The 27,426-nt window shown below is 54.3% G+C and overlaps 2 protein-coding genes across 13 annotated transcripts; both read right to left on the bottom strand.

Moving 5' to 3' along the window:
* Positions 1 to 4,242: 4,242 nt before the first annotated feature.
* Positions 4,243 to 20,467, bottom strand: LRFN1 (leucine rich repeat and fibronectin type III domain containing 1). 11 transcript variants are annotated; one of them, XM_078063510.1, is made up of 7 exons: positions 16,097 to 16,161; positions 13,425 to 13,542; positions 12,789 to 12,872; positions 11,390 to 11,453; positions 11,011 to 11,065; positions 9,183 to 10,625; positions 4,243 to 5,978 (listed from the first exon to the last, which is right to left on the bottom strand). In XM_078063510.1, the coding sequence occupies exons 6-7, from the start codon at positions 10,586 to 10,588 to the stop codon at positions 5,072 to 5,074; spliced, it is 2,313 nt and encodes a 770-aa protein (XP_077919636.1). In that variant the 5' UTR covers positions 10,589 to 10,625; positions 11,011 to 11,065; positions 11,390 to 11,453; positions 12,789 to 12,872; positions 13,425 to 13,542; positions 16,097 to 16,161; the 3' UTR covers positions 4,243 to 5,071. The 11 variants fall into 11 exon arrangements, with proteins under 11 accessions (XP_077919636.1, XP_077919638.1, XP_035950771.1 ...); XM_078063512.1 differs by having other exon boundaries at positions 11,390 to 12,872; positions 13,510 to 13,542; XM_036094878.2 differs by lacking the exons at positions 11,390 to 11,453; positions 12,789 to 12,872; positions 16,097 to 16,161 and adding an exon at positions 18,447 to 20,467 and having other exon boundaries at positions 13,510 to 13,542.
* Positions 20,468 to 20,681: 214 nt separating this feature from the next.
* On the bottom strand, positions 20,682 to 25,346 carry GMFG (glia maturation factor gamma). Of its 2 annotated transcripts, none has more exons than XM_036094890.2 (7): positions 25,249 to 25,346; positions 24,702 to 24,798; positions 24,533 to 24,582; positions 23,494 to 23,543; positions 21,406 to 21,569; positions 21,014 to 21,087; positions 20,682 to 20,869 (listed from the first exon to the last, which is right to left on the bottom strand). In XM_036094890.2, the coding sequence occupies exons 1-7, from the start codon at positions 25,249 to 25,251 to the stop codon at positions 20,798 to 20,800; spliced, it is 510 nt and encodes a 169-aa protein (XP_035950783.1). In that variant the 5' UTR covers positions 25,252 to 25,346; the 3' UTR covers positions 20,682 to 20,797. The 2 variants fall into 2 exon arrangements, with proteins under 2 accessions (XP_035950783.1, XP_035950789.1); XM_036094896.2 differs by having other exon boundaries at positions 21,487 to 21,569; positions 25,249 to 25,340.
* Between the last annotated feature and the right edge of the window lie 2,080 nt (positions 25,347 to 27,426).

The raw sequence follows: 27,426 nt of genomic DNA on the forward strand, positions 1-27,426 counted from the left end.
GAAGATGTAAGTTGCTCAGCCCATGGCATGAATTTCTTTCCCCTTTGCCTGACACCTGCTTCTTGGGATTCCCTTGCAGTTTGAAAGCCATCCAACTGAAGGGCTTCTTAAATTAATTAATTTATGTAAGGAATTTAAAACAGTTTCTGGCACAGGTTAAGCCCCACATATGGGTTTGTTGCTGTTACTCTTATTATTTTAGATTTTTTTCTTCTTCCCTGACGCAAGAAAACTCTTCCATGTGTTCCCTTCCTTCCTGCTTAGTTCACTAGTATGAGGATGTGAGCTCTGGAGCTGTGGTGGCCATTTTGTGACCAAGAGGCAATGAACCTAGAGTATGAAGCTATTCTTCTAAGGAAGGTAGAACTAAAGAGTAGGAAATTGGGTCCTTGGTGATATCAATGAGCCGTTGCACCAAACCCCCAAACCTCCTAACTCCAGACTTCTTATTAAATGAGATAACCAAATGTCTTAAGTCATGTTAATTGGGTTTTCTGTCTTTTGCAGCCAGATGTATCCTCACAAATCCATCTCTGTATGCCCAGCATAGAACCTAGAGGAGGTAGTCAATTAATATTTGATAATATGGGGTGCCTGGCTGGTTCAGTTGGTAGAGCATGCACGCAACTCTTGATCTCGGGGTCGTGGGTTCAAGCCCCATGTTGGGCATAGAGCTTACATTATCAAACATATATTTGCTAGTAAACATTTGAATCATGTAGGAGATACCTGAATTCTGGCATACGACCCTCTTCAATAGGCCTGCTGGAATTACAGTTGCAAATCCCTTCTTGGAGATGCCAAGGTCTAACAAAAATTCTTGAACTGGATATATTTTGGTTTGGCCTGTTCAGCATCCATTTCTCCTGGTAAAGCTCCTCAATTTTCCTTTGGGGAATAACTCTGTTTTCCTACTTCTTCATTTGGTTGAACGTATGACTCAGGTTGGCTCAGTCAGATCACTCCATCTCCAGAGCACAGAGGCAAGCCCTTTGTCCCCGCTCATGACAACCTCTGCATCCGCTGTTCCCTGTGCCTGGGACATGTCCTACTACTCTCCTGCCACCGTGAAGTCTTCACCTGGCCAGTTCCCATTCATCCCTTATGTCTCAGCTAATACCACCTTCTCCTTCAAAAATCCTTCTGCATGGTGCACTGGGGTTCCTATTGCTTTTATATGCCTAGAAGCTTTCCCATCCTACTTTTCTGGTGACTGTGTAGGGTCAATCATATGAAATTGCTCATGTTCTGCCATTTCTAACCTACAAAACTGGCTATTTCATATGGTTCAACCTAATATTATTTTAGTAACCTCCCCTCCCCCAGGCCACACAACCCAGACCCCCACCTGGCCAATCAACAGTCAGAGCAGGAATGTCATGTGACTCCAGTCAGGCCAATCAGAGCCCTTCCCTGATTTTTTTCTCATTGAGGACTGGAGGAGATTTTGCCATTTTACCTTTGGGGTTATGATGCTAGAAGCATCAAATATGTGTCTGTAAATAAATGGCCATTTGCCCCACCACGTGTTGTTGAAGAGGATGAATCTGAGCTGGGAGAAACAGAGAAATGAGTGACTAAAGTGTCTGGGTGGAATTGAGTCTGGGTTCCGGTCTCTAAGGCCAAATTCCTTGTAGCTTTACCCTTAATTGTCTGCATCCCAGATGTATGAGCCAACAGTGCCCACTTTTGATGCTTAATCCAGGGAAGCTGAGTTCCTGTCACTTGCTACCTAAAGACTCTGAACTAATAAGTGTCCCCTATTAGTTCAGAGGGAACCTCGGGGCAGGGGCAGGCAGCTCTGCTGGGCTCCCAGTCTCCTGAACAGCAATAGGGCTGCGATTGCCCTCAGCTCCAGGAGGGCAGAAACTGAGTCTGTTTTGGTCGCTCCTGGGTCTTCAGTGTCCAGCACAGGGCCAGGCACAGAAGAGATACTCAAACATTCCGCTTAGATGATCCTAGGCCCTCTCTCACCTAGTGTACCTGTTCCTTGGGTTTAGAGCTCTCAATTTTGAAAAACAAGCATAGCATTGGCATTGATAAATACTTCTCTACCAAATGAAGGGGTTACAAGTGAAGGAAGGTGGGTGGAGTGTTATCCAAAGTGCTGACCTGGGGACCATGTTGGCCCCAAACATGCCAGTGGGTGGATGCCAAATTCTGAGATGGCAGTTCCTGATTTTGTTTTGAAGGCACATACACACCACCCCAAAGCTGGGGTCTTCCACGGAAATCAGACCATATACCACCTCTACAGACAATCCTCCACTGGCTTCTCATAGCTCAGAGAATACAACCTGACCCTTGACCCCAGCCCACAAGGCTCTGCAGAATCTGTTCCCTGCTTGCCTCTCCCACCCCCTCCCCTCCCACTCTCCCACTTGCTCCGGTCCAGACATACTACCTCCAAAACACCAAGCACACTCTTTCCTCAGGACCTTTGCATGTGCTATTCACTTTGCCTGGAATGCTTTTCCCTGGCTCTTCCTACAAGGGATTTCTTCAGCTCCAGCATCACACTCCTTGAGCCCCCAACCTAAAGTAGGCCTCCCAGTCAGTCCCTGTACCATCCCCTTCTCATTCTTTCCATGGCACTCATTTACCCCCAGATACATTATTTACGTGCTTGTTTACTCTCACCACCACCACCCCCACCCCCCCGTCTAGAATATGAGCTCCATGGGGCAGGGGTTTCTTGTTTTGTTTTAGTTAAACTATTTTGTTCACTGTTGTATCCCCTGAACAGGGCCAGGTACACAGTACATGCTCAATAAAGCTTTATTGGGTGAATCAGAGACAATATAGTCAGATGGTTGGGTGTGCAGGACTCGGAGGCAGTAAACTTTCCAATCATGGCTCTGCCATTTCCTGGCTGTGTGATCTTGGGCAAACTCCTTAACCTCCCTAAACTTCAGATTCCTCCTCTAGAAAAGTGGGTGCACACACTACACAGATCTGTTGCAGAGGATAAATGCAATCACGCTTACTATCTGAGTAACTCCATTTTGCTGGGCTCTGGGTTGCATACTCTCTCCTTGCATCAGGGAGGGTTCGTGAGCACAGTGCCTGGCGTGTGGGAAGCCCTCAGTATCCAGGAGTCGTGATGATGGAGATGGATGTGTGGCTGAGCCACTGGGTGAGGGAGCCTCATGGCCTGTGAGTCTCTGGTGCTTCTGTCCTTGCTGCCTCCCACCCTGTCTGCCCAGATCCATCCCCCTCCCTCCTGCTCTGTTCTATTTCTGTCTTTCTCTCCTCCTCCCCAGGCCTCAGGGGGCCCCTGGCTGGCAAGAAGCCTTCCTCCTCCGTCTCCAGGATCAGGAAGCAGTTTTCACTGCAGGCCTCCCCCTCCCCAAGGGCTGGGGCATCCCACCTGACCAACTTTCCTTCCCCAGCCACAGCCCTCAGCCTCACCTGAGAAAATCCTCTCCCCCACACCATCTTCTGTGCTCCCAGCAGACTCCTTCTGCACCTAGGATCTCTCAGACTCCAGACAGCGACCAATGAGCATTTTCCCTCATCCCCTCCCCAAGGCTGACTTTGGATACCCATACTCAGCTAACTAAGGTCTTTGGGGCCGTTCCCTAGCCTCTAGACAGACACCAGAGGCAATACAGTGTAGCAGTAGAAAAATAGAGGTCAACCTGCCAGCTCCCCTATTTCTTCACTTGGGGACCTTGGGCAAGTGACTTTCACTTCTCCCTGGTTCAGATTCCTGACTGTAAAATGGGACCAAACATACCTACTTCAGTTAGCTGTCCAACCTCAGAGAGAGGAGCTGTGCTTAGCACAATGCTTGCGCGTGGAATGGACATCCAACAGCTGTTCAGCAGAATTCTGCGGTTAAGAATCCAGACTCAGAAGTCAGGCTGCCTGCCTTTTTAAATCCCGGTTTTGCTTTCTGTGCTGGTTCTGTGACCTTGGGCAAGTTACTTAACTTTCCTGCGCCTCAATTTCCTCATCTGCGAAATGGGATAACATCACTGACATCTAGGGTTGTTTAGAGGATTAAATGAGTGCTTGGCACATAGTACGCACTCACTAAATATTAGCTAGTATTATTTTATTTTAATTATTCCCCACCTCTAAGTCTCTCAGGGGACGGGAAACTATCTCGAGTCTCCCTGGTCCCAACTAGCCACCTTTCCTTCAGTCTCACTTGCGTCCTTATGCTGTAATCCAGGTCACACACACACACACACCCCCCAAGACACACAGACACACACAGAGGTCAGCAGAGCGGCCTCAGACACAGAAAAAAGTTTAATTCTGCTGCGGCGGAGGGTCCCGGCTCCGGCAGGGAGGAGGATTTGGTTTTGGATTTTGTTCATGTGGGGATTTATTTGGGGAAAGAGGAAGGAATAGGGGAGAGTCTGGTCCTTCCAGTGGGACCTGCCCGGGAGAATGTGTAGTGGGAAGAGGTAATCGGGAGAGATAGGAAGACTGGACAAGATATGGGAGGGCAGAGGGAGAAGAGACGACGGGACGGAGAAAGGAGACACAAATAGGGAAGGACAGACACGTAAGACAAAGACGACAGAGGGCGGGACAGAGACAAAGGGAACAGAGAAAAGGGGGACCCCAAGCCAGACCCGACGGGACCAGGGAGGTGAATGGGGTGGGGGTGGGGGCTTTGGAGGCCGCCGCGGGACAGAATAGGATCTAGTCCAGCCAGATACAAGAAATGGGCCCCTCGCCCCTGCCCCGGGTCCCGGGCGGGGGGAAGGGGCTCGTGTCTCAGTGCTGCAGTGTCGGGGGGGCCCTGCCCCTCCCCGCGCTTCGCTGTGTAAGGCACCGGCTCCAGCGAGGTCCGCGAGCGCGCGGGGGGAGGGGCAGGAGGGGGGCGAGGAGTCCGTGGAGGAAGGGGGCCCGGCTGCCCGCCCCCTAACTCCCCGGGGGCGTGGCCAAGAGCCGCAGACGAGGCAGTCCCGCCCCCTCCGGGGAGGAGAAGGGCGAGTCTCCGCCTCTAGTCCGACGACTAGGCGCCGCGCTTTCTCCGGCGAGTCCTGCCCCAGCGTCCGGGCGGCTGGGCATTTGTCCGCGGCACCCAGGCGTCCCGGCGCCCGCCTGCCGCTCACACGGTACTCTCCAGCATCCACTCGGTGCTGGTAAAGGCCAGGCGTGCCCTGGCGGAGCCCAGCCCCAGGTCTCCGTCCTCCCCGGCCGCGCCCCCTCCGGCCCCGTCCAGGTGCGGCGTGGACCGGTGGCGCTTTGTCCGCCGGGCGCGGCGCGGGTAACTGTGGCTCTGGAAGAGCGCCCCGTAGTCCCCGTCGAACGAATAGCGCTGCTGCGGCCTCGGCCGGGCCGGGGCGCCCCCAGGAACCAGAGCTAGAGTGGGAGGCGCCGAAGCTGGCGGCCCCAGGGCCCCGGAACGGCTCCTCCGAGGGCCCGCCGCGGCCCAAGACTCCTCCCCAGAGGTTTCCTCAGACGGCAGCAGGCACAGCGAGGTGGCCGAGCCGCCCAGGGAGCGTCCAAGGGCGGTCTCCGGCTCCGCGCAAGCCGTCTCGGCCGCGGGGGCCTTGGCCTCGAGCGCCACGGCGGCAGCAGCGGGGGACGCCACCTCGCGCAGCGCCTCGTAACGGTCTTGCGCCGGCGGGGGCGGGGCCTGCGGGGCGCCTGCGCCGTTGGTCTGCGAGCACACGTGGCTGACCCGCGGCGGCGACCTGGAGGTACCCTTGACGCGGCGACCGTCCCCGTCGCCATAGACCTTATAGCGGATCATGAGCAGAACGATGAAAACGAGGACCGAAGCGACAATGACGCCCCCGATGGCGATGATCATGGTGCCACCCAAGAAATGGGCCCTCAGTGGGCGGCAGGGCGCGGGATCCCCAGCGGTGGTAAACTGCACGCAGCCCACCACTCGCGTGGCCGGCAGTGCCGTGGCCCCGTCGTCGTAGACAGCCAGCACGCACAGGTCGTAGGCGCGGCCTGCTGCCAGATCATTCACCAGGAAGGTCTGGCTGGTGGATGGGATCATCCTGCAGGAGGGGAGGGCATCAGCGCTGGGTTAGCTCCCCTATGAACTACATCGCTTCGTTTGCATGGGTCCCACCCGTGCTGACCAGTGGGGACCAAACCATGTGTCCCTACCGGTATTTCATCCTCTGTGGGACAGTAGCAGCCATTCAAGCGACAAATTCCCATCCTGTCAGGACCCCTGCTACAGGCCATGTCCCTCTTCTGCATGCCCTGCCCTCAGACCCACTCCTTGTGGTGTCTTGTCACCTATTAGGTAATATCTGCCATTCCTGTTCCCTCATCTACATGTCCTGGCCCCTGCAAGGGAGGAGTGCTGTAGCTTTTAAGTCCTGCCCTCAAGGAACACGCCTCCTGGCAGTGTTTCACTTTTATTGGACGACTGCCATTCAAGGTCTACATATTTCCACCCTTTAAGGGCCCCGACACAACAGGCCACCTCTCGTTTCCTGTAGGTCCCATCCTCACTCAAGTGGACGCTGAGGTCAACTCACACACCCTATATTACTTCTACCGGGACAATGGATGCTCTTCTAGTTCCTCTTTTCTATATATTCCCATCCTTTCTGGGGAAACTATGATACAGGCCACGCCCCTCATCTGCATGTCCCACCTTTGGGTAAATACATCAAGCTGCGCCTATCTTCTGGGACAATTACCAAACCCCTCAACTACATATTCCCACCCACTAAGCGGCCATGGCTATAGGCCACTCCCCTTTTGATTGACCAGTGGCTTCCAAGCCACACTCCCAAGACCTACTAGGGATGGTTTCCCTACTGTGCCTAGAACCATGTCCACTCTTTGCATGTCCTGCAATCAATCACTCTGTGTGCATGCTCTGCCCCATACCACCAGAGGCATGAAATCATGCCCCCCCCCCCAGGTAAATGTCATCTGTAATTGAGTAAAATGTAGCCAAGCAAGCATGCCCTTTCTTGCTATAGGACCCTGTCCTCCAATGAGGGACAGTGTAAAGAAGTGCTTATGCTGACAAAGTCTCAGAGCCTGTGTTTGAGTCTCTCTGCCACTTGCTAGCTCTGTGACCTTAGGCAAGTTTCTTAACCTCTCTGTGCCTCATTTCCCCAAAATGGAGATATTAAGAACTCCTTCATCATAGAGAGTGTGATGTGTGAATGAGTTAACACACCTAAAGCCTGGCACTGAATAATTTCATCATGATTAGCGTGCATCCCACCCAGTGTGGGCCAGTAGCCCTTGCTGTGGCTTTCACCGCCAGTTGCACTCTTCCCCGTCTGTAAGACCATTCCCACTAGGCCTTGACCCTCTTCTGTTGGGCATATCCCTTCTGTGCTGTTGGCCATGTCTGTGCTGTTGGCTAAGCCAGGACTGCCCCATCCACAGGTATTCGCATTCCCAGCACTCAACCTCACAAGCCCTCCTCACCTACAAAACTCTTAGTGGGTCACCAGAGACAAGGACTGCCGCCTCATCTGCCTGGGACCATGCAGCAGGAGCTCCATCTCCTGAGAGAGGCCACGCCCCCATCTCCACAGGCCTCCTCTCTCTCGGAAACTTCACATTCCCTCCAACCAGGCCACCTTTCATCCTGAAGCCCACCTCAGCTCCCTTACCACCAAGAGCCACCCTTCAACCAGAAGATTTCGGGTAAGGGCCCCACCCCCTCATAAAGGCCTACCCACATTTCCAACTGACCCCCTGCCTGCCATTTCACACACTGCCCCCCACCCCATCCAACCTCGGGCTCCTTAGCTGTTAAGTCTTCCTCTTCCTCTCCCCTCCCCTTCCCAAGAGGCTTGGATTCCTCTTACTCCTTCCCCCAAAGTAACCAGTTGCTAGGGGCTCCCCACTTTTCAAGGACAGAGGCTGGCTCCTTAAGAAAGCTTCAGCCCATGTGTCTCTAATTGGCTGCAAGACCTAAGCAAGCAGCAGAGGAGGCTTCTGGTTGGATGTCACCTCCGCCCATGGTAGCAGCGAGGAGGTTAACCCCTACAGCACCATAGCACAGGCATCTGCAATGGGGGACAGAGGACTGGAACTGTGGCCTTCAGGGGAAAGGAAGAGACCAGGGATTTGTCACCCTGCTGGGACAGAGGGCCACCAACATCCACATACATACAGGGTCTGAGGAGCACCCCCACCCCACCACATAGTGGCCAAGGGTTAGACCAAGAATGAAAGAGAGAAACAGAGAGGTGGAGAGTCACAGAAACCAAGAGTCATTTACAGAAATGTATTATCCTTCTCCCCTAATCCCTGCCTGGCAGACAGTAGGTGCTCAATGTGTGTTCAATGTCAAAAGGGCAAGATTAGGAGTTAGAAGGGTAAGGCCTGGAATCCTGGCTCTGCCACTTTTCTCTGTGACCTTGAGCAAGTGATTTCCTCCCACTGAGTCTCAGCTTCCCTGTCTATAAAATGGGGGGGGGGGGATCACTGCTGCTGCACGGCAGAGTTGGGAAGATCGAATGAGGTAGCACAGGGCCTAGCACAGAGCAGGGGCTCAGTGCCTAATAAGGGCAGGAGGGAGAGAGGGTACAGACAGACAGAGGCAAAAGCAAGAGAGTAACAGAGATTATGGGAGAAAGTAACCTTTTAATGTCTGTCTTATACGGTACAGATCTGTCCACACCAGGGCAAGGGCTTCTAACCCAGTGGATGGTGGAAATAACTTATGGGTGCCTATAAAATGGGAGGGGGTATCATCACTGCTTCACAACAAAGTGGGGAAGATCAAATGATCATTTATATATTTTTCTCATACTTTTCCTTTTCTGTTCTGTGATGTACCCAATGGGTTGATACAGTAACCCTGGTATATAATCTGTAAATATAAATGTAACTCTACATATGTAAGTGTGTGAATATATTTCATGTTCCTAAATGTTTAACTGACAAGGTGCACAACCAGACACCTTTGGCCAGCAGTGATGTAGACCGTGAACCCCAGAGAGCAGGGATCATGCTGGGCACAGTTCACGTCTGGCCCGTATGGGATCTCAACGAAGATTACCTAACTGCAGGAAAACCAGAAAGAGATAGTGAGACAGAAGTAGAGAGAGAAGGAGACAGGGCAAATGAGAGCCCAAGACAACTCCGCACGGCCATCTAGAGAACCCCAGTGGAGCAAAAAGGCCAAGGGAGTGGGGCAGATGATGGGGAGGGCCCCCGGAGTCGGGGGCAGGGGCGGGGCGGGGGGGGGTGGTTCCTGGGACTGCAGCACCCACCTGTAGACAAGGGAGTCATCCGCGGAGCTGTTGTACTGGACCTGGTACATGCGGATGCCGGGCACAGGTCTCTGGGCGGGCCAGCGGATGAGCACCGAGTTCGAGGTGAGCTCGGCCGCCACGAGCCGGCGCTCGGCGGCCGATTCGTTGGCACCAGGGCGGCCGGGCGTGGCGATGTCAGAGGAGCCGGGCTCCGTGAGAGGCGGCGGGGCGGCTGGCGGGGGCGCCATCAGAGGCAGGGGCACCACGCACACCTCCACGGGCGCCGTGGCTTCCCCGGCGGCGTTGGAGGCGATGCAGGTGAAGGTGCCGCTGTCCCGTAAGGTGGTGATGGTCACATCCAGCGTCCCATCCCCCCGCACCCGGGTCCGGCTCGAGTTCCCCAGCAACCGCCCGTCGGGCGCCACCCAGTGCACCACGGGCTCGGGGTCCCCCACGGCGCGGCACCGCAGGCTGACCGCCTGGCCCTCCACCACCAGGGCCCGGCCCCCCGCCTGGCGCGTGATCAGCGGGGGCTCACACAGGAACTCCTCCTCGGGGATGGACCAGAAGTAGCGGTCGGTGAGGTGCTCGGGGGTGGCGCACGTCTCCAGGTCGTCCTCCCGCGTCAGCCGCCTCAGCCAGAGCAGCTCGCAGTTGCAGTGCAGGGGGTTGCCGCCGAAGCTGACCGTGAGCGGCGTGGGCGGCTTCGGCCCCGAGCCCTGGGACCTCAGGAAGAGCCCATCAGGGGGCAGTTTGTGCAGGCGGTTGGAGGTCATGTCCAGGCGAACCAGTTTGTGCAGCTGCACGAAGGTCCCTTCGGCGATGTGGTCGATGAGGTTGTGGTCCAGCGTGAGGGTGTTCAGGTTCACCATCTGGCCCACAGCCTCCCACGGCAGGGCCTCGAGGTTGTTGTAGGACAGATCCAGGTCCTCCACGGTGGCCAGGAAGGCATCGAAGGCGGCGGACTCCACCCGGCGGATCTGGTTGTTGCCGAGGATCAGGTGGCGGAGGTTGCCCAAGCCGCGGAGCTGGTCGCCACGCACCTCGGCCAGGCGGTTGCTGTCGAGGTGCAGGGCGCGGAGGGCGCGAAGGTCGGCGAAGGCGCCGGCGGCCACCTGGCCGATGGTGTTACGGGACAGGGTGAGGTGAACCAGGCTGGTCATGTTGGCGAAGTCTCTGCGGCGGACGGCCGCGATGAAGTTGTCAGTGAGCCGCAGCTCCACCACGCGCCGGTCGATGGCCGGCGGCACGAAGAGCAGGCCGGTCTTGGCGCACAGCATGGTCAGCGTGGGCGCCACGTTCTGGCAGATGCAGCGGCCGGGGCAGGGCTGACCACGAGACGCCCCGGCCCAGAGCAGCAGCAAAAAGGGCAGGGCAGCAGGCGGCGGCGAGAGGAGCGCCGAGGAGAAGGGGCCCGGAGCCATGGTGCAGGGGGAAGGCGGGAGGAGTGGGGCGTGAGACCTGCAAGGGAAGGAGACGGGTCACGCAGGCGCAGGGCTTGACCACCAGCCTGGCTGCCCACCGTGTCCGGCTGGGAGTCTGACCTGGGGCAGAACAGTGGCAGGACTGATCATCAGCAGGCGTGCATTTCATTGTTAACGGACCATCTTTCCATGCTGGCTGGTAAACTACACCGCCCCACCCCTGAGTGTCCCGATCCCAACTCGGACCCTCCTCTAGGAGGCCCAGGCCTCTCATGACTTCCCAACCAGAGGGGTGACACCTGGCCCAGCCTGGGCCTTCCAGTACCCACTAAATAGTTTGAAAAATCACAGCTGACTAGGGTTTAAGGTCATGGATTTCAAAGCCATAGTCCCTGGGTTCAAATTCCAGCTCTGACACTTACTAGCTGTGTGACCTCGGGCAAGTGTCTGAACCTCTCTGAATCTCGGTTTCTTCATCTGTAAAATGGAGATAAAAACAGGCCTTACCTCTGTGAGGATTAAATGGATCAATGAGCTTAATGTACTTAGAACCGTGCCTGGCACATAAAATGTGTTCAATACATGTTGGTGATTATTATCATCGTGATCATCGAGTGCCCAATATGTACCCGAGTACCCAATAATAGTGTGCACTATTATTAAGAGTAAGTGCTCTGAAATCAAACAGACTCAGGTTCAAGTCCTGGCTCCCCCACTTGCTACCTCTGTGACCCCAAACTAATGATTTCCCCTAACCTAGGCCATAATTCCCTGATTTGTAAAATGGGATGATAATCGTACCATCTTCAGTGGGTTGTTGCAAGGGTTCCGTAAGCTCATTCAGGGGGGCCACTGAGCACAGGGCCTGCCACACAGTAAATATTCAATAAATGTTAAGGGTAACCCCCCCCCCCACACACACACACACCCTTGGGAGTGGCAGAGGGAATCTGAAGGTAGGAGGGGCTGAGAAAAACACATGTCTTCCTGCTCAGCCTTGAGAAGTCCTTCTCTGAACCTGGTTTCATCCTGGGCCCTGGTGAGCTCCCAAGCAGCGGGCAAGCTTTCATGCTCACATCAGTGGGCACATACAAGGACCCACACGTACCCACACTCACACGCACTCTTCACACACTCACGCTATGCCTCTGCTCCAGGCAAAACCTTCCGGCGGGGATTCCCCTGCGGCGCCTGCAGCCCACGACATGTCAGCTCCCATCACAACACGGGGTGGGTGGGGGGTGAAAAGGAAAGGATGGGAAGGGGGCGTCCCTGAAACTGTTTTCACCCCACCCCGCACCCAGTCCCTGCTGGCCCACCTCCTAGGAATCTGCAGTTTGAGGCTGCAGCCTGCTGTGGCCCTAAATCCTTCAGCCTGTGGGGAGGGGGACCAAGGGAGTCAGAGAGAAAGAGGTGAAGAGACAGGGAGACAAGTGGGGGGAGCAGGGGGCACAGACTGGCAGAAACAGAGTCAGAGAGAGAGAAAGAGACAAAGTGGCAAAAAGAGAAAGAATCTGAGGGGCGCCTGACGGGCAGAGCATGTGACTCTTGATCTCAGCGTGGTGAGTTCGAGCCCCACATTGTGCCAAGAGCTTACATAGATAAATAAATAAGTAAATAAGTAAGTAAATAAATAAAAGGAAAGGAAACGAGAAAGAATCTGAAAGCAAGGTGCAGAGGCAAGGAGCCAGCCTGAAGCCAAGAGAGACTGAAGAACAAACAGAGGAGACACAGAGAAGGGCATTGAGATCAAGAGATGAAGAGGGGAAGAGTGAGCCAAAAGAGGCAGGAGGAGATCTGAAGACACTATAGAGAGAGACCCAGACGGAGGCAGAAAGAGATAGAGATGGAGAGCCAGTGCCTGGGCTGGAGAGAGGAAAAGAGGCAGAGTGAGGGCGTCCCACCGTGTCTCTGAGCACCCCCCATTAATTGGTCTTGCGCTTGGCCTGGGAAACTGCTCTGTGTCTGATGGAAAACCCTGGCCCGAGAGGCGGAGCTCCTAAGTTTGGAGGCCCAGCTCTGCACCTGCTTGGCTGTGGGGTCTCTAAGGCTCAGAACCCCGGTCTCTGAAGCACAAGTACACGGTTTTGCCTCCCACAGTTGGGGGGAGGGGGGACTCAAGTTGAAGGAATAATAACAGCAATGGAAATAGCTGACATTTATTGAGAGGCAGTGCAGCATTGCAAGGAAGAACCCAGACCTGATTGCTGGGGCTCGTACCCCAGTTCCCGGCTGCGCGACTTTAATCGGGTGACTTCCTCTCTTTGTGCCTCAGTGTGCTCATCTGTAAAACGGGGATAATGATAGCACCTACCTCATGGGGTTGTTTTAAGTATTCAGAGATAATACAGTGTAATGGGTTTAGAATAGTTCCTGACAGAGTAAACCCTGTATAAATATTAGCGGCCATCATCATCATCATCATCATCATTATGATTATTATTAACATATCATTTTCTCTGGCTCTCTCTCAGCCACCAGCAGGTCAGGTGACCAGGAGATCTTCCCACATGCATACATGCATGCACGCGTGCGCGCGCACACACACACACACACATACAATGGTAAACCATGTCCATGTTGCTCTCCAAATGCAGGGGTCACTTCATGTTGTGAAACTCTCTGTGCCCTTTTCCCATATCATCAGGAGACTTCCCCGTCCCAACCACCTCACCCATCCAGAGAGGGGATGCCTCCAAGCCTGAAGCCCCCCACCTACCACCCAAGCCCTGGCTCTACTACAGGCCCTGACCCAAACCCGATGCTCCTGACCTTGTTGTCCCCCCACCCAGCCCTGCCCCTTGGACACGGCCATACCCTGCCCTGAAATCCATACCAGGCAGGGCGTCAGGCCTCCGGCTGGCTCAGAACAGGCCCAATCACTCCACATCTCTCTCCCCAGCCTGAAGGACCCCACTCACCTCTCTGCAGGGAGTCAGGGCCTGGGCGGGTACCTGCAAAGGAACAAAATGACCCTATTAGCATCCTTCGGGCTCCTCTCTGAAGACCTGCCTCAGAGACCATCTGGGCCAAGGAAGTCCCTGATGTGATCACTCTCTCCGTCCTCCTGCTGCAGGCTCTGTATAGTCTCAGACAGACCCAGCGAGTCGTTTCTGGAATCCAGGGAGTCTGGGCCTCAGGACTGTTACCCCTCCAAACCCAGGAGTCCAGGACTTTAACCCTTTGTCGTCTGTGGGCTCGCCAGACCAGAGACCCCAGGCCCCTCCTCCCTCAAGACCCTGGTGTCTGCAATCCCAGACTCTTCCTTCTTCAAACTCCAGAGTCCAGGTCTCGGTTTCTTCCTTTCTCAAGACCCAGGAATCTGGCCTCCCAGCCGCCTTCTCTTTCAGATCCAGGATTCCAGGCTCCCAGCCTCTTCCAGAGTTCACATCCCAGTCCCCCAACTTTGAAGAGCTGAGTGGTACCGAGGGTAGGAAAGAACCAGAGGACCCCATCCTCGCCATTACACCACTGTCACACCAACACGTGTGGACACGCCAAAACCCACATGGACCCACAATCCAAGTCTCTACATCTGGATTTCCAGGGACACACCAGTAGGATGTGTGCCCCCACCCTCCACGGGCTCTTGGCCTGGCATGAGGACACACTTGTGTCCTTGGACCCCCTGGATGGACCCCAGCATACCACAGGTCACACCACACAGGCCCCAATCTCACTGGGCCAAGAGTGAGGTCAGTCTCGTGCCAGGGAGACAGATACATGCGTGCATATTGCCCTGCACGTACGTTTGAACGGTTACAATCCCAATCCCCAGACACCGACATTGACACAGAAATGGACTCACAACACAGACACACACCCTCAAGGTGGACACACCTGCACACAACCACACATGTACAACACTGACTTTCCTTTGCATGTTCATACACACTCATGGACACACACAACAGAGAAACCCATGTGCCCCCTTGCAGACAACCAGATACACGCTCCTATAACAGATACACACTTGCACGCTACCCAACACACAGGGGCACACACATATAACATACACTCAGTTGCACAAACAGGTGATACACAGGTGCATGCTCTTAAATGCCCAAACACACTCCTACACACTCATACAACTTCACATAGCCCCCAAGATGCACGGTCACAAAACTGATACATCCCCACACCACCAGATGCACAAATGCACATACTAGCAGATAGACACCTCACACACACACACACAACTACAAGCATACACAGATACACAAAACTGAGACACACTCAAACAAGCACAGAGGCACAAAAAGATCCACCTTGCACAGACATTCTGAGATGTTCACTCATTACAGACACAGGCTCACACAAGAGCCCTGGGAGGGATTTTTACACACTTCCAAAATGCACACAAAATATTGAACCACAGTAGCATAGTCAACAGGCCTAGATTCACACACACAGGCATGAACACACATCCCTCCTAGCCCTGAGGTACCCCCACCCCACCTACTTCCCAGGCCAAAGAAATCCTAACATCCTTCCCTCCCAGCACATCCCCCCCACCCCCAACCAAGGCACCAGCCAGGGCCTGAGGTCAGAGTTCAGCAGGTAGAGTCTCAAAGGGTTGGGGGGCTGAGTCCTGGAGCCTGGCTACAAGGCAATCCTCCCACTAGCAGCCCAAAAGTCCCCCGGCCTGGCCATCTGTATGCCGGCAACTCCGGGCCCCATCTGCGGAGATCTGGCGGGTGGGGGGATTGGGGTGGGGTGGGTGGGGAAGGGCCGGGTCTGTGCCCCTCCCCTCGGGCCCATCTGTCCATCCCTCGGCCTCTCATCCCTCCATCTGTCCACCTACCGGCCGCCCATCCCCCGCTCCCAGGCACCGGGAAGGGGAAGACATGGCCGTCTCCCCCAAGGACCGCTGAGGACCCCCCCAGTTGACATGGACCGAGGGAGCGGCAAACTCCCCTCCCCCAAACCCACACAGAGGCCTGGACCCACAAGGAACGAGCCCCAGCCCCCGGCCGGGAACCTGACGTGGACGCACAGACACACACCCTCGGAGACACACAACCCGCAGACACACACACACACACAACACAAATGGACACGCGAACGGGCACACCCGGCTACACAAACCCTAGGATGGACATCCAACCTGGACACAAACACCCAACGCAGCCAGCCCCGCGCACACTCGCTGGGGGGAGGAAGGGGACCCACACCTGGGCACACAACCCACGCACACACACCTGCACACAGCCCCTCCGATGGGCGCGCGACAGCCCCCCAGACACACAGCCGGAGGGGCAAGCCACTCAGGGGGACACACGCGTGCGGCCGGACACAGCACCTCGGCTCGACACCCAGCACACACCCGGATGGCCACACAAGCAGGGCGCCGCACACGCCGGCGCCGGGCACACACAGGGCCGCGCGAGCGCACGCCGGGCCCGCCGCAGCGCCGCGGACACACACTCACACGCTCGCACGCTCACACCCGCGCTCCCACCGGCGCCCCCGCCCGCCGCCTCCCGGGCCGCTGCGGGCCGTGCTCACCCAGCCCGGGGGGGCCCCGGGCCCGGCCCCGCCGCCGCCGCCTCGCTCCGCGCCATGGTGGGGGGAGGGCCGGGGGAGGGGGCGCGGTGCCGCGGGGCCGCCTCCCTCCCGCCTCCCGCCCTCCCTCCTGAGCCGCCGCCGAGCTCCGCCCTCCGCGCCGCCCGCCGCCAGAGCCCCGCCGCCGCCACCGCCGCAAGGGGGGAGGGGGCGCCGACCGGAGGGGGCGGGCGGGGCGGCCGCACCGCCCAGACCCCCGCCCCCGGGGCGCGCCGCAGACCCCTCTCCACTGCGGAGCCGCCGGCCCGCCCCCGACCCCTCCCCAGCCCCACCTCCAGCCCCGCTGGCTTCCCCAGAGACCCCCCCCCCAGACCACGCCCCAACTGGCGTGGGGACTCGGATCTCGCAGCGGAGACCTGGGATCATGTCCCAATACCCAGGGGAACCTCAGACCATGCCTTACCTCCTCTGAGGACCCAAACCACGTTCTACAGCCACCCCGGACCACAAACCATGTCCTACTCTCCTAGGTGACCTCAGACTCTGTCCCATACTCCAGTGGGGACCCCAGACCATATCCCAGCACCCAAGGGGATCCAGAGCACCCCCCACAGGAACCCCAAATCATACCATAACATTCAGGTAGACCCCAGAATATGCCCCAGCTTCCAGAGAGGACCCAAACCATACCTCAACATCCAGGGAGATACCAGATCATGTCTTACTTCCTTTGGGGACCCAAACCATGTCCTACTGCTTCTTGGGGACCCCCAGCCATGTCCTTCCACCCTCTAGGACCACAAACCATTCCCTGACCCCCAATAGAGACTCCAGACCATGTCTAAATTCTAGGGGGACCCCAAAATGTCTCTTATTCCCCCTAACTTTCCTCATTACCCCCATTAGACCCCAGACCATCTTCCCCTCTAAGCCCCCCCTTAGTTTCCAGAACCCCTGATTTGCCCCCAGATTCTTTCCCTGCCTCCTTCCTGTTCCTACTCTTTCTTTTGGACCCTCCAGACCCTCCCCCCTCCCTGTGACTTCCATGGAGCCCAGATTCCTTGCTCCTTCCTTGGTTAGACTCCTTTCTTGCCCAACTCCAACCCAATAGCTGATCCCCAGTCCCTCCCCCAAATCCCACTGAGTATCTCAGGCCACTTTCCACTTCTTTCTGAGATACTCACCAGGCCCCCAAACCCAACAAGGCCTCTCCTCCAAATCTGTCTTATTGCAGTCCCCCAGCTCCCTGGCAGCTCAAACCCTTCCCATTTGGATCCCACTGTATCGAGGTCCTCTACCAAACCCCTTCCCTAAATTCTTCCTAGTCACATCATCGCTCGAAGCATGCCCTATCCCTACTCCTCCAACACACCAGCTCAGTCCAACCCCTGGTCTTGGCACTCTTTCCCCTTCCTTTTCATTCAGGTCTTAATTCAAACGTAATCTCTTCAGAGAGGCCCTCTTTCCCCCTCCCCAGTATGGACCCTCACCGCCACCAATTGTCCTGATGTCTGCCTATTACTGTAAAATCCATAAAAAAATAAGATGGGTTATGGATGGGTTGATGGATGGGGATGTGATAAAGCAAGTCCAATAAAATGTTAATGGTAGAATCTAGGTGGTGGGTCTATGGGTGTTCACTGTAAAATAATTTCAGCTTTGCTGCATGTTTGAAATTTTTCATAATACATATTGGGAGGTGAGCAGGAGGACTCTTCTAGAAGAGACTAAAGAGGCAACAAAAGGTCCCACCATTTCTATCACATCATCTCATTTTATTTCCTACCTAGCTCTTATCGTGCTTGTTAATAATCTTGTCTCTTTATTGTTTACTTATTTGTTTGTTTATTGCTTATTGTCTAGTCATTGAAATATAAGCCTCCTGAGGGGAGAGGCATGGGCACCAATTTTCTCCAGTGTCCAGAACGGCGAATGGCACCCAGTGGGTGCTCAGCAAACACATGTTCTTGAATGCCTCTCAGGAGACGGCCTGGGAGCTAGGCCCACTCCAGACTCCCTGCAGGAGCCACACTCAGCAATAAACATCATGTCCCAGACTGGGGTCACTAGAAGGGAAGGGGGAAACCCCCAGCGGTAGGAGGATGCCCCATAAGGTCAGGGAATGTGAGTTGGCCTGAAAAGAGGACAACAGGTGGAAGTTTCCTCCGGCCTTAATTCCTGCCCCAGACTTCCTAATAGAGACTGGCAACCATTCTCAAACTTCCACAATTAGGCCCCGCCCCAAGCCTAGTTACACACACACACCCCACCCCCACCCCCTCTCCAAGGCTCTGCCCAAAGCAAAAACCCCAGAACTTTCTGACCTCAGGTTGCGCTCAGGCCTAGGTCCTACCTTCTTAGCCCCAGCACTGCCCTCTGCACCTTAAACTCCACCCCAAAAGCATCTAGCTTTCAGTCCAGGCACCGGCCCCTCTTGGCTAGTTTAGATCCTCCATTCTCTGTTTCGCCCTAAATCCCGTTTCTTCCTCTCCAACATATGCCCTATTTTCCTTGAAGGTTAGCAGGGAGAAGAGCCCCAGGGAAACCCTAGAGCCTGGATTCAAAAATTAGGGAGCCTGGATCTGTGAAGCCTAGGTGAAGGCTGGTGGGAAGAGAGGAGGTAGTCCCTAGTTTGGGCGGGGGGGGCAGGGGGTGCTTGAAGGAGTGGCCCCAAACCTGGAGCCATGCCCCATTGTGCTGACTCTCCATTGGATAGTGTATTCTGCTCTGGCCTCTCTGATTGGTCCCTCTGCAATCCCTCTAGCCAAACCTCCTCTGCATTGGGCAGTCCCCAGAGCCACCCTCTCTGATTAGTCCTTGCTTTCCAAACTCCCTGCTCCTGATTGGGCAACTCCTCGTACATGCCTCTTTCTGGTTGGATTGTTTGCAATCATGAGCCTGGAGGCTGACAGAAGTTCAACTACGTGGGAAGGACGAGAGAGAGAGGGGAGAGGGAGGAGGAGGAAGGGATGAGCCCCTAAATCCCCGGCCAGGGAGAGGGAGTGGCCCTTGACCACCAGATAGCCTTGAGTTAAAGTTCTAACTGTGCAAACCACTAGCTGTGGGGCTTCAGGCAACTATTTTTGGCTTCTGTGCCTCAGTTTATTCATCTGTAAGTTGGGGATAATAATGATACCGTCCTCATGGGGTATTGTAAGGATTGAATGAGTTAACACCTGTAAGTGCTTATAGAAGTACTTGGCACATAGGAAGCCCTCAATCAGGGAGTTAACTATTATTATTAATTTGATCATGTAAGTGCATGACCTTGGACAAGTCCTTCTGCCTCTCTGACCTCTGCAGGCCGGCCGTTGCTTGACCTCTTAATTGAACGACCTCTCCTATCCCCAGCCCTCCTCTTCTTCCATCTCTAGCCATCAGAGACTGAGGCTGTGATCACAGGGAGCAGTAGAGATATGCCTGGCAGAGATGGGCTGGGGAGGGCACCAGGACGGGTGTCAGAAGAGAAGCTCAAATCCCGCCCCCCCAAATACTGGGGGGGGGGCGTGTATGTGCGTGGATTTCTCTATGCAAAGGGCTTGCCCGACAGGGGACAAGGGGCAAGGGATGGGCAGAGGCGGGTGGTGAGGGGATGGTGTGTTCTGGCCGGGAGGGCTGGGGAGGGGTTGGAGCTGGGCTTGTGGACCCTCCCCCAGGAATGACAGGGCTGGGGGAGGGACATCCCAGGCACAAGGTCATTGTGTCATTGTTACCAGGGCAACGAACACCTCTCTACAGGGAACCTGAAAAGGGGTGGGGGGAGGGAGCTCCCAGGTCCCTGGATCTGGGGACGGAGAGAGGAACAGAGACCGGGAGGAGAAGCACAGAGAAAGAAAGAGTGATTTATCTCTGTGAAGACCTGCCCATCTCAAAATTCTCAGAGCCTGGTACACTGTGGGTGCTCAATAAATGTCCCTCAGAGACAAAGACAGAGAGCCCAAGAGACTCAAAAGCCCAGAGATGCCAGAAGAAAGAAAGAATCTCCTGAGTGGGGCGGGTAGGATGTCCCTTTCCTGACCTTCAACTTCATACCCCTTAGGCGTCCACTGAGAGTCCTGGATCCTCTCACCTTCCCCAGCCTTGGGCCCTCAGGCCTCCCTAACCCCACAAACCACCCACCCCAGCAACTCCCTGAAGCAATTATGTTTGATCCTTCAACAACTTTTCTGCCTTTAAATTCTTCCAGCCTGGGGGCTCACTGAGAAAAGTAGCATTCAGAGCCAGCTAATGCCTGCTAGCTCCTAGAGCTGGGGTGGGAAGTGGGGAGGAGGGGAAACAGGCAGTCTGCCTCCTTCACTCTCAGGAACCCAGGTGTCCTTATTCCCCTAGGAGTGGCCGCCTCCTGGATTCGGATATTTTCCAATTCCTCCCGAAACCAACCCCCCCCACCCACCCCCCCGCCAACTCCTCCCCAGGAAACCCTACAGGTCCCTCCCTTTCTTTCCGAGAAACAGGTACGCCCCCACCCTTTCCTCCTGGGACTCAGCGGCATCCACTTGGTCTGCCTGCCCTCTGCTGGCCTAAGGCCGGTACTGCAGGGACCCTCGGCTAGCGCTCACAAGGAGAAACAGAAACAGAACTGAGGATCTCTGAGTTCTTGCATTTTAATTTCCGTCGGGTCTCAGACGTTCAGGTCCTAGGGGTCCCAGTTCCCAGTTTCTTCAGGGACTCCGACATCAGGAATCCAGTTCTCCAGCCCAGAGGTCAACGAAAGAAAGACAACTTCTCTTGGAGCCAGGCCTCGGTGAGGTCATCAGTGGTGCGGATTTCAAACACCTGGGCAGGGAGAGTTCTCCGCATTAAGACCCACTCAGGAACCGAGGGAGTGAACACTCTGACCCCCTCCGCCCCTCAGAACAGGAGCCTAGACCCTCAGCCCATCCTCCTTAGCCCTGGGGAGCCTCAGCCCCAGGCCCAGACCTTTGTGAGTTCTGCAGTCTGCACCAGTCTGTTTTTACTCCCTGCATACATCATCTGCTGTTCAGGCTTGCAGCCTGTGGGGAAAAGAGGAGAAAAGAGCATAACTGGGGGACCCTGGTTATCACTAAGGCCCTAGTAATGTCATGTAGGCCCTGAAGTTTTCAAAGGGTCCTGAGAGCTGTTCTAAGGTGGTCTCTTGATGCTATACCCAGCGTTTTGGGGCTTGTTATTCTGAGGGTCCCTGGAGATGGTTTAGAGGCCACACAGGAGTTTCTAAGTAAAAGGGAGAGGTTAACTGGCTTATACACCTTGGGACTCGCCCTTAAGGAATCTGAGCCCCACCTCCACCCCACTGCCCTCCCAGCACCCACACACTCACACCAGTCACACACCTGCACCCACGGACACGCTCCTGCACACCCCACGCACAGAATCTAAGACCCTCTTGTGGGGACAGGGAGAGCCGTGCTCACCCACGGGACTGGAGAAGATGAAGCACAAAGGGTAGGACACTCGGCCGTCCTCATGCACATACTTGTAGCTGTAAACCACGAACCTACACCAGCGAAAGGGAATTCAAATTCAGTACCTCCACCCAATGCCCATTGCCTGAGTCCACAATCTCGAAATCTTGCCTGAGTCTGAAAAGCTAGGGTTAACAAATGAGACCCCAGGATACTGGCCTCAAATACAAAAGGATGAAAAATAATCATGGTAGGTGCTTGTTTGATTCACAATAACCCTCTAACATAAGTGCTCTTATTATCCCCATACTACAGATGGGAAAACCGAGGTCCAGAGTCACTTAACGAGGTTCTGTGGATACAGGAAAGATTTGAGCCCTGGGAATTCAGTGCCGGAGTGTAAGCGCTCAAATACCATGTGGTACCGTCCAGAGCTCTAGACCTCTGGCCTGAGACCAGAGCGGGCTCCATCATTTGCCAAGCGCAGTGCAAAATGGAAATGTGGGGCCTGCTGTTCAAAAGGCAGGAGAAAAGCTGTTCCCTTTCCTCCGCAGTCTCTTTCCCAACTGGTCATGGTCTTTTAAAATTTGTTACTTCAAGTCAGGCTCTCTTGGGCATGGGGACACTAGCAGGGGAAGTACAGATGCTCGAAGACAGACCCTTGAAATTGTCATGCAGGGGGGGGGAGGTGTGCCAACCCTGACCCTGATTCTGACCCTCCCCCTATCTGCACTCAGGCCCCCTGCCAGGGACAGAGGACAACAGCACTCGCTGGTCAGGGCAGTGACCAGGGGAGAACCTGTCCAGGGCCAAAGGAGGGAACACGTGTGAGCCGAAGAAGGCTCCAAGCCCCCAGCACATGCTCCACTTTCCCATCAGACTTTACACAAAACACAAATTCAAAGATAAAACCATAAAAAATTTCCAGATGGCAGGCAACCGCAGAGCACTAAGCCCCGTCTGCGTTTGAATCTCCCTTCTGTGCATGGGGCCCAGTGCGACCGCACGTGTCAGACACCTGGGGAGCTGGTCCTGGCTGAGATCGAGAGCCTGAGATGCAGGGTCAAAATCCTGGGGCACCCCAAATTCACCGTAGCGGAGATGAAAAATCTAAACAGACTAGATTTCATAGGAGTTTGACGTCAAAGAGCTCCTCCGTACAAAAAGCACCAGACTCAGGGCGCCTGGGTGGCTCAGTCATTAGGTGCCTGCCTTCGGCTCAGGTCATGATCCTGGGATCCTGGGATCGAGCCCCGCATCAGGCTCCCTGCTCGGCGGGAAGCCTGCTTCTCCCTCTCCCGCTCCCCCTGCTTGTGTTCCTGCTCTCACTATCTCTCTCTCTGTCAAATAAATAAATAAAATCTTTTTTTTAAAGATTTTATTTATTTATTTGAGAGAGAGAGAGTACATGAGAGGGGTGAGGGTTAGAGAGAGAAGCAGGCTCCTCGCTGAGCAGGGAGCCCGATGCGGGACTCAATCCAGGGACTCCAGGATCATGACCTGAGCCGAAGGCAGTCGCTTAACCAACTGAGCCACCCAGGCGCCCCTAAATAAAATCTTTAAAAAAAATAAAATAAAATAAACTTCAATATAATCGCAAAATTTAAAAAAGAAAAAAAAAAGCACCAGACTTGGGAGGCATCACACAGGATTCCCCCCCCATCATTAAAGGTCAAATGACTCCTCTGCTTCCCAAAGTATTCTCAGGCATTGAAAAAGAAAAATTCCATTTTTTGTTTAATGAAGTAAGTGCAATCATGAGACCAAAACCTGACAAAGTTTGTACAGAAAAAAAAAAAAAGAGCAAGCTCTAATATCACATGTGACTATCAGTGTAAAATTCGGCGATAAAATATTAGTATACAAACAAAAAGTCCTAAGGTGTGAATTCGTGGCCTCAAACCCAGATCAGAGCCTGTGATTAAGACTAGAATCCAAGGGGTCCCTCAGTCTGTTCCTTCATCATCACCCCCCTCTTCCCGGCTTGACCCTCCCCCCTCCCTACCCCTAGGATACCTGGGCTGTCTCTCTGGCAACTCTGTTTTTAGTTCCTCTGGAGAAATGTTCTGGGGGGGAAGAAAAAGAAAAGACTGTCAAAGTAAGCATGAACTATGTGCCAAAGCACTGGTCTAAGAAACACACATAGATTAACTCGACTTCTCCCACAATTCTGTGCGGTAGCTTCTCTTCTTATCCCCACTTTACAGGTGAGTAAACTGAGGCCCAGGGTTGTTAAGATGCTGGTCCAAGGTTGCGGATAGAGAGCAGCAAGATTCAGATTTGAATCTGGGTTCAAATCATAACCATTTTGCTACACTGCCTTTCAAAGGACCTGAGAGAGCCCAGCTCCTAGCCAATCCCTCTCCCCTGTCAAACAGCCCTAGCCTCAGCCTCCATGGGCCACCCCCCAAATCCTTACCACAACACAAGAAGTAAGCCTTATTATCATTCCCATGTGACTGATAAAGACAGTGAGGCAAAAAAGAGGGAGATCTACCCTTTTATACAGGATTTCCCCTAGCTTTTTTTTTTTATTGTTATGTTAATCCCCATACATTACATCATTAGTTTTAGATGTAGTGTTCCATGATTCATTGTTTGTGCATAACACCCAGTGCTCCATGCAGAACGTGCCCTCTTTAATACCCATCACCAGGCTAACCCCTCCTCCCACCCTTCCCCTACCTTTTTGTTGACTTATCTGGAAACTTTCATTTAAGTGCCAATAAAATATCATCATCATCGTCGTCATCGTCATCACCATCATTTTATTGAGCATATTCTATGTGCCAGGCCCACTTCTAAGCCCATGACAAGGATTAAAGCATTGAATCCATAGACCCTATGAGGTAGGTACAGGTATCCCCATTTCACAGATGGGAAAACAGAGACCCATACAGGTGAAGTCTCTTGCCTCGAGTCACAGCTGAGCTGGGATTTGACCTCCAGGCCTTTCTGGCCCCCAAATTCAGGCTCTTAGCATCAGTTCCAGCCCCCTGGTTCTCCCAGTCCCACCCTGCCCTTCTTGGGGGTCCCATCCATCCCAGACTCTCACCTGAAATTCTTCCTCGAGTACCACCATCTGCCGGTCTTTGTCCACCTTCACTGCGGAGGAATGGCACACGGGTTAGTTGCCCCTTCCATGCAGCGGCGACACTAGCCCAGACTTCCTTGTTTGTCCCCACTCCCTCTGCCATCCTTCCAGGGGAGGAGATGACACTCACTTATTATGGCTGCATTGTCCGTCTCTTTTCTGAAGCGAAATTTTCTCAGCTTTTCCTTTAGCTCAGGGTCCACCTCGCACACCACCAGGGAATCGGACTGCCAGAGAAGCCCAGGAAGAGCTGAGCTGGCCTGGTCTCAGCCACCCCACCCCCTTCCCCAAACCTCAGTTTCTCCATCTACTCATGAAGAGGTGGGTCTGACGGCTCATAGGACGCCTCTGGGTACTTTAGGGAAAGGGCGCTTTCCTCAGGCAGGTGCTACCTCTTACCAGTGCACACATTTGGGGTGCAGGGCAGAAGCTGGGCTCCAGCCCTCTAGGCAGGTGCCCTTGGGGGACACTTGAGGAGACCCGGGGATCTGCTTGCCTGGGGCTAAACCCGGGACCAGCCTCTCTCTTCCCCACAGCCAGGCCCTTTGCCGCAGCGGGGTCACCCTCCCAGCCCCTGACTAGCCCACAGGCTGACCTTCACCCAGGCACTCTCCCAGCCCCAGCCCCAGCCCCAGCCCAGCCCCCAGCCCTTCCCATACACCCCCCAACCCCCTGACCATGACTTTTCTGTCCACAGGCCTCTTCTTTTCTCAGTTCCGCTGTCTTCTAGAGGTGGGGACCAGGGCTGCAGGGGGCGGAGTGTGGGGCAGGGGAAAGGTTTCATCCAACACCACATCCTGTTTATGCCCATTCTGGGACAACTGTCTCAGAGGGCTCCTCCCCTTCCTTCCTTCCCCTCATCTGCCAGGACCTCCCAGGCTTTGCAATCACCCAGACTGGGGTTCGAATGCTGCCTTGCTGTGTGACCCTAGCTAAGTAACTTCATCCCTCTGATTCAGGATTCTTGTGAGGATAAAATAGCTTCACATACCTCCTGGCATGGTGGACATGCTCAATAAACAGTAGGTAACAATGAGCTCTTTAGTTCCTCCCCTCCTCCAGGAAGCTCTCCTGGATTGTCCCCCCTCTGGAATATTTTAATTCCAGAGTAGAAAAGGGGAGCTTAGGGATGTTTGGTAGCCAAACTGCCACCCACTGTGTTGATGGGGAAATGGAGACTCCACAGTGCCCAGGTAATGCTGAATTTTTTCCTGCAGTTATTCAACTTCAGGGGCCTAATAATGGGCCCTACAACAATGGTGTCCAATTCTGTCAGACCGGTACCCCCTTTTTTATTAAGTGCATTTTGTGTTGCCCCCTATCCCACTGTGAAATGAAATTCCTAGATAATGTAACCTACTTGTACACAAATTCCCCTCCCCCAAAATCAATAGTGTCCTGTCATATAAAGGAGAAATAAAAGGGAAGTAATTTATGGGAAAACTCCATGTATTTCAGTGAGGAAATATAAGCCAACAAAAGAGACTCTTCACAGGTCCCAGTTCCCCATTGGCTGGCCCGCCATGCTGCCTCCAGCTGTAGCCTTCCAGGACGCCCTCCACAGGCACTGGATCCCACCCTGTCCCCCTCTACTGACGGGTGTCACTGGAGCTATTCTCCTTCTCCCTGCATCATCAATGTTCCCATCCCTACTAGATCTTTCCTCTTGGCCTACACGCGGGGTTGTCTTCCTTCTTAAAAACGAAGAACCCTATCTTCCGTTCAGCACTGCCCATTCATTTCCTTCCCTTTTCAGAAAAACTTCTCGAATCATCTACACTTGCAGCCTCCAATGTCTCCTCCTGATTTTCTCTTCAGCTCTCTCCCAGCAGATTGTCACTCCTGTCCCCATACCCTGAAGTACCCTTGTCGGGACCACCAATGACCACTATGGTGTTGGACCTAATGGTCAATTCTGTCTTCCTCTGTCATGCCCTGTCAGCTGCATGTGACACCGTCCATCCCTCTCTGTGCCCTGAAGAAACACTTTCCTCACTTGGCTTTCAGAACAACACCCTGGCCTGGTTTTCCTCCGAGTGTTCTAGCTGCTTCTTCTTGGCCTCTCTTGCTGATTCTTCCTTTTAATGGTGGGGTGTCCCGGGGCTCAATCCTTCGTCTCTTTTTCACCTACCAATCTCTTTTGATTTCATCCAGTTTCTTGGCTTTCAAAGGGGATACCCTATTTATTTCTCCAGCCTGGGTTTCTCCGTGCACTCTACACTCCTACATCCAACTGCCCAGCTGACAGCTCCACCTGGATGTCTGTCATCCTTAACCTGTCTCATTCCTCTCATCGTACATTAGAACTTGTCAGTTCTGAACTTCATTTTGAAATGTAACCAGAACCTGCCCACCTCCCCCCTCCACGGCCCATACCCTGGTCCCATCAGCCTGCATCTCCTGCCTGAACTCTCGCAGCAACCTCCTCACTGTCCCCCTGCTCCTCGTCCCATACTCTATTCTTCACAGGAATGCCAGAGGGATCCTAATAAAACCCAAGGCAGATGACATACTTCCTCCCTCAAAACCCTCCTACAGCTTCCATGTTATTTGAATAAAAGCTAGAGTCCTTACGGTGGCCTTTATCTGGTGGCCTTTACCCCTCCTCCATTACCACTTGGACCTTGTCTTCTCCTACCCTCCTCTTTGCTCACTCCATTTCAGCCGTGTTATCCTCATTGTGGTTCTGTGAATAATCCTGCCACTGGGCCTTTGCACTTGCTGTTCCCTCTTTCTGGAGCCCTCTTTCCCTATGGTTTACCCCTTCATTTCTTCAGATTTCTGCTCAAATCTCACCTGATCCAAGACACCTTCCCCCCCCAAAATAGTGCTGACCTCATCACTCCATCCCCTCA

The sequence above is a fragment of the Halichoerus grypus genome, chromosome 15 (assembly GCF_964656455.1).
Source record: "Halichoerus grypus chromosome 15, mHalGry1.hap1.1, whole genome shotgun sequence".
NCBI classification, from domain to species: domain Eukaryota; kingdom Metazoa; phylum Chordata; class Mammalia; order Carnivora; family Phocidae; genus Halichoerus; species Halichoerus grypus.

Coding starts and splice junctions, on each gene's coding strand:
- LRFN1 (XM_036094878.2), bottom strand. CDS start 10,588: ATGGCTCCGGGCCCCTTCTCCTCGGCGCTCCTCTCGCCGCCGCCTGCT. Junction 5,979..9,182: donor GATGACTCCCTTGTCTACAG/GTGGGTGCTGCA, acceptor CCCCTCCTGCAG/GATGATCCCATCCACCAGCC.
- GMFG (XM_036094890.2), bottom strand. Junction 23,544..24,532: donor TACTCGAGGAAGAATTTCAG/GTGAGAGTCTGG, acceptor CTTCCCCCCCAG/AACATTTCTCCAGAGGAACT. Junction 21,570..23,493: donor TTGCCAGAGAGACAGCCCAG/GTATCCTAGGGG, acceptor TCGCTGGTGTAG/GTTCGTGGTTTACAGCTACA.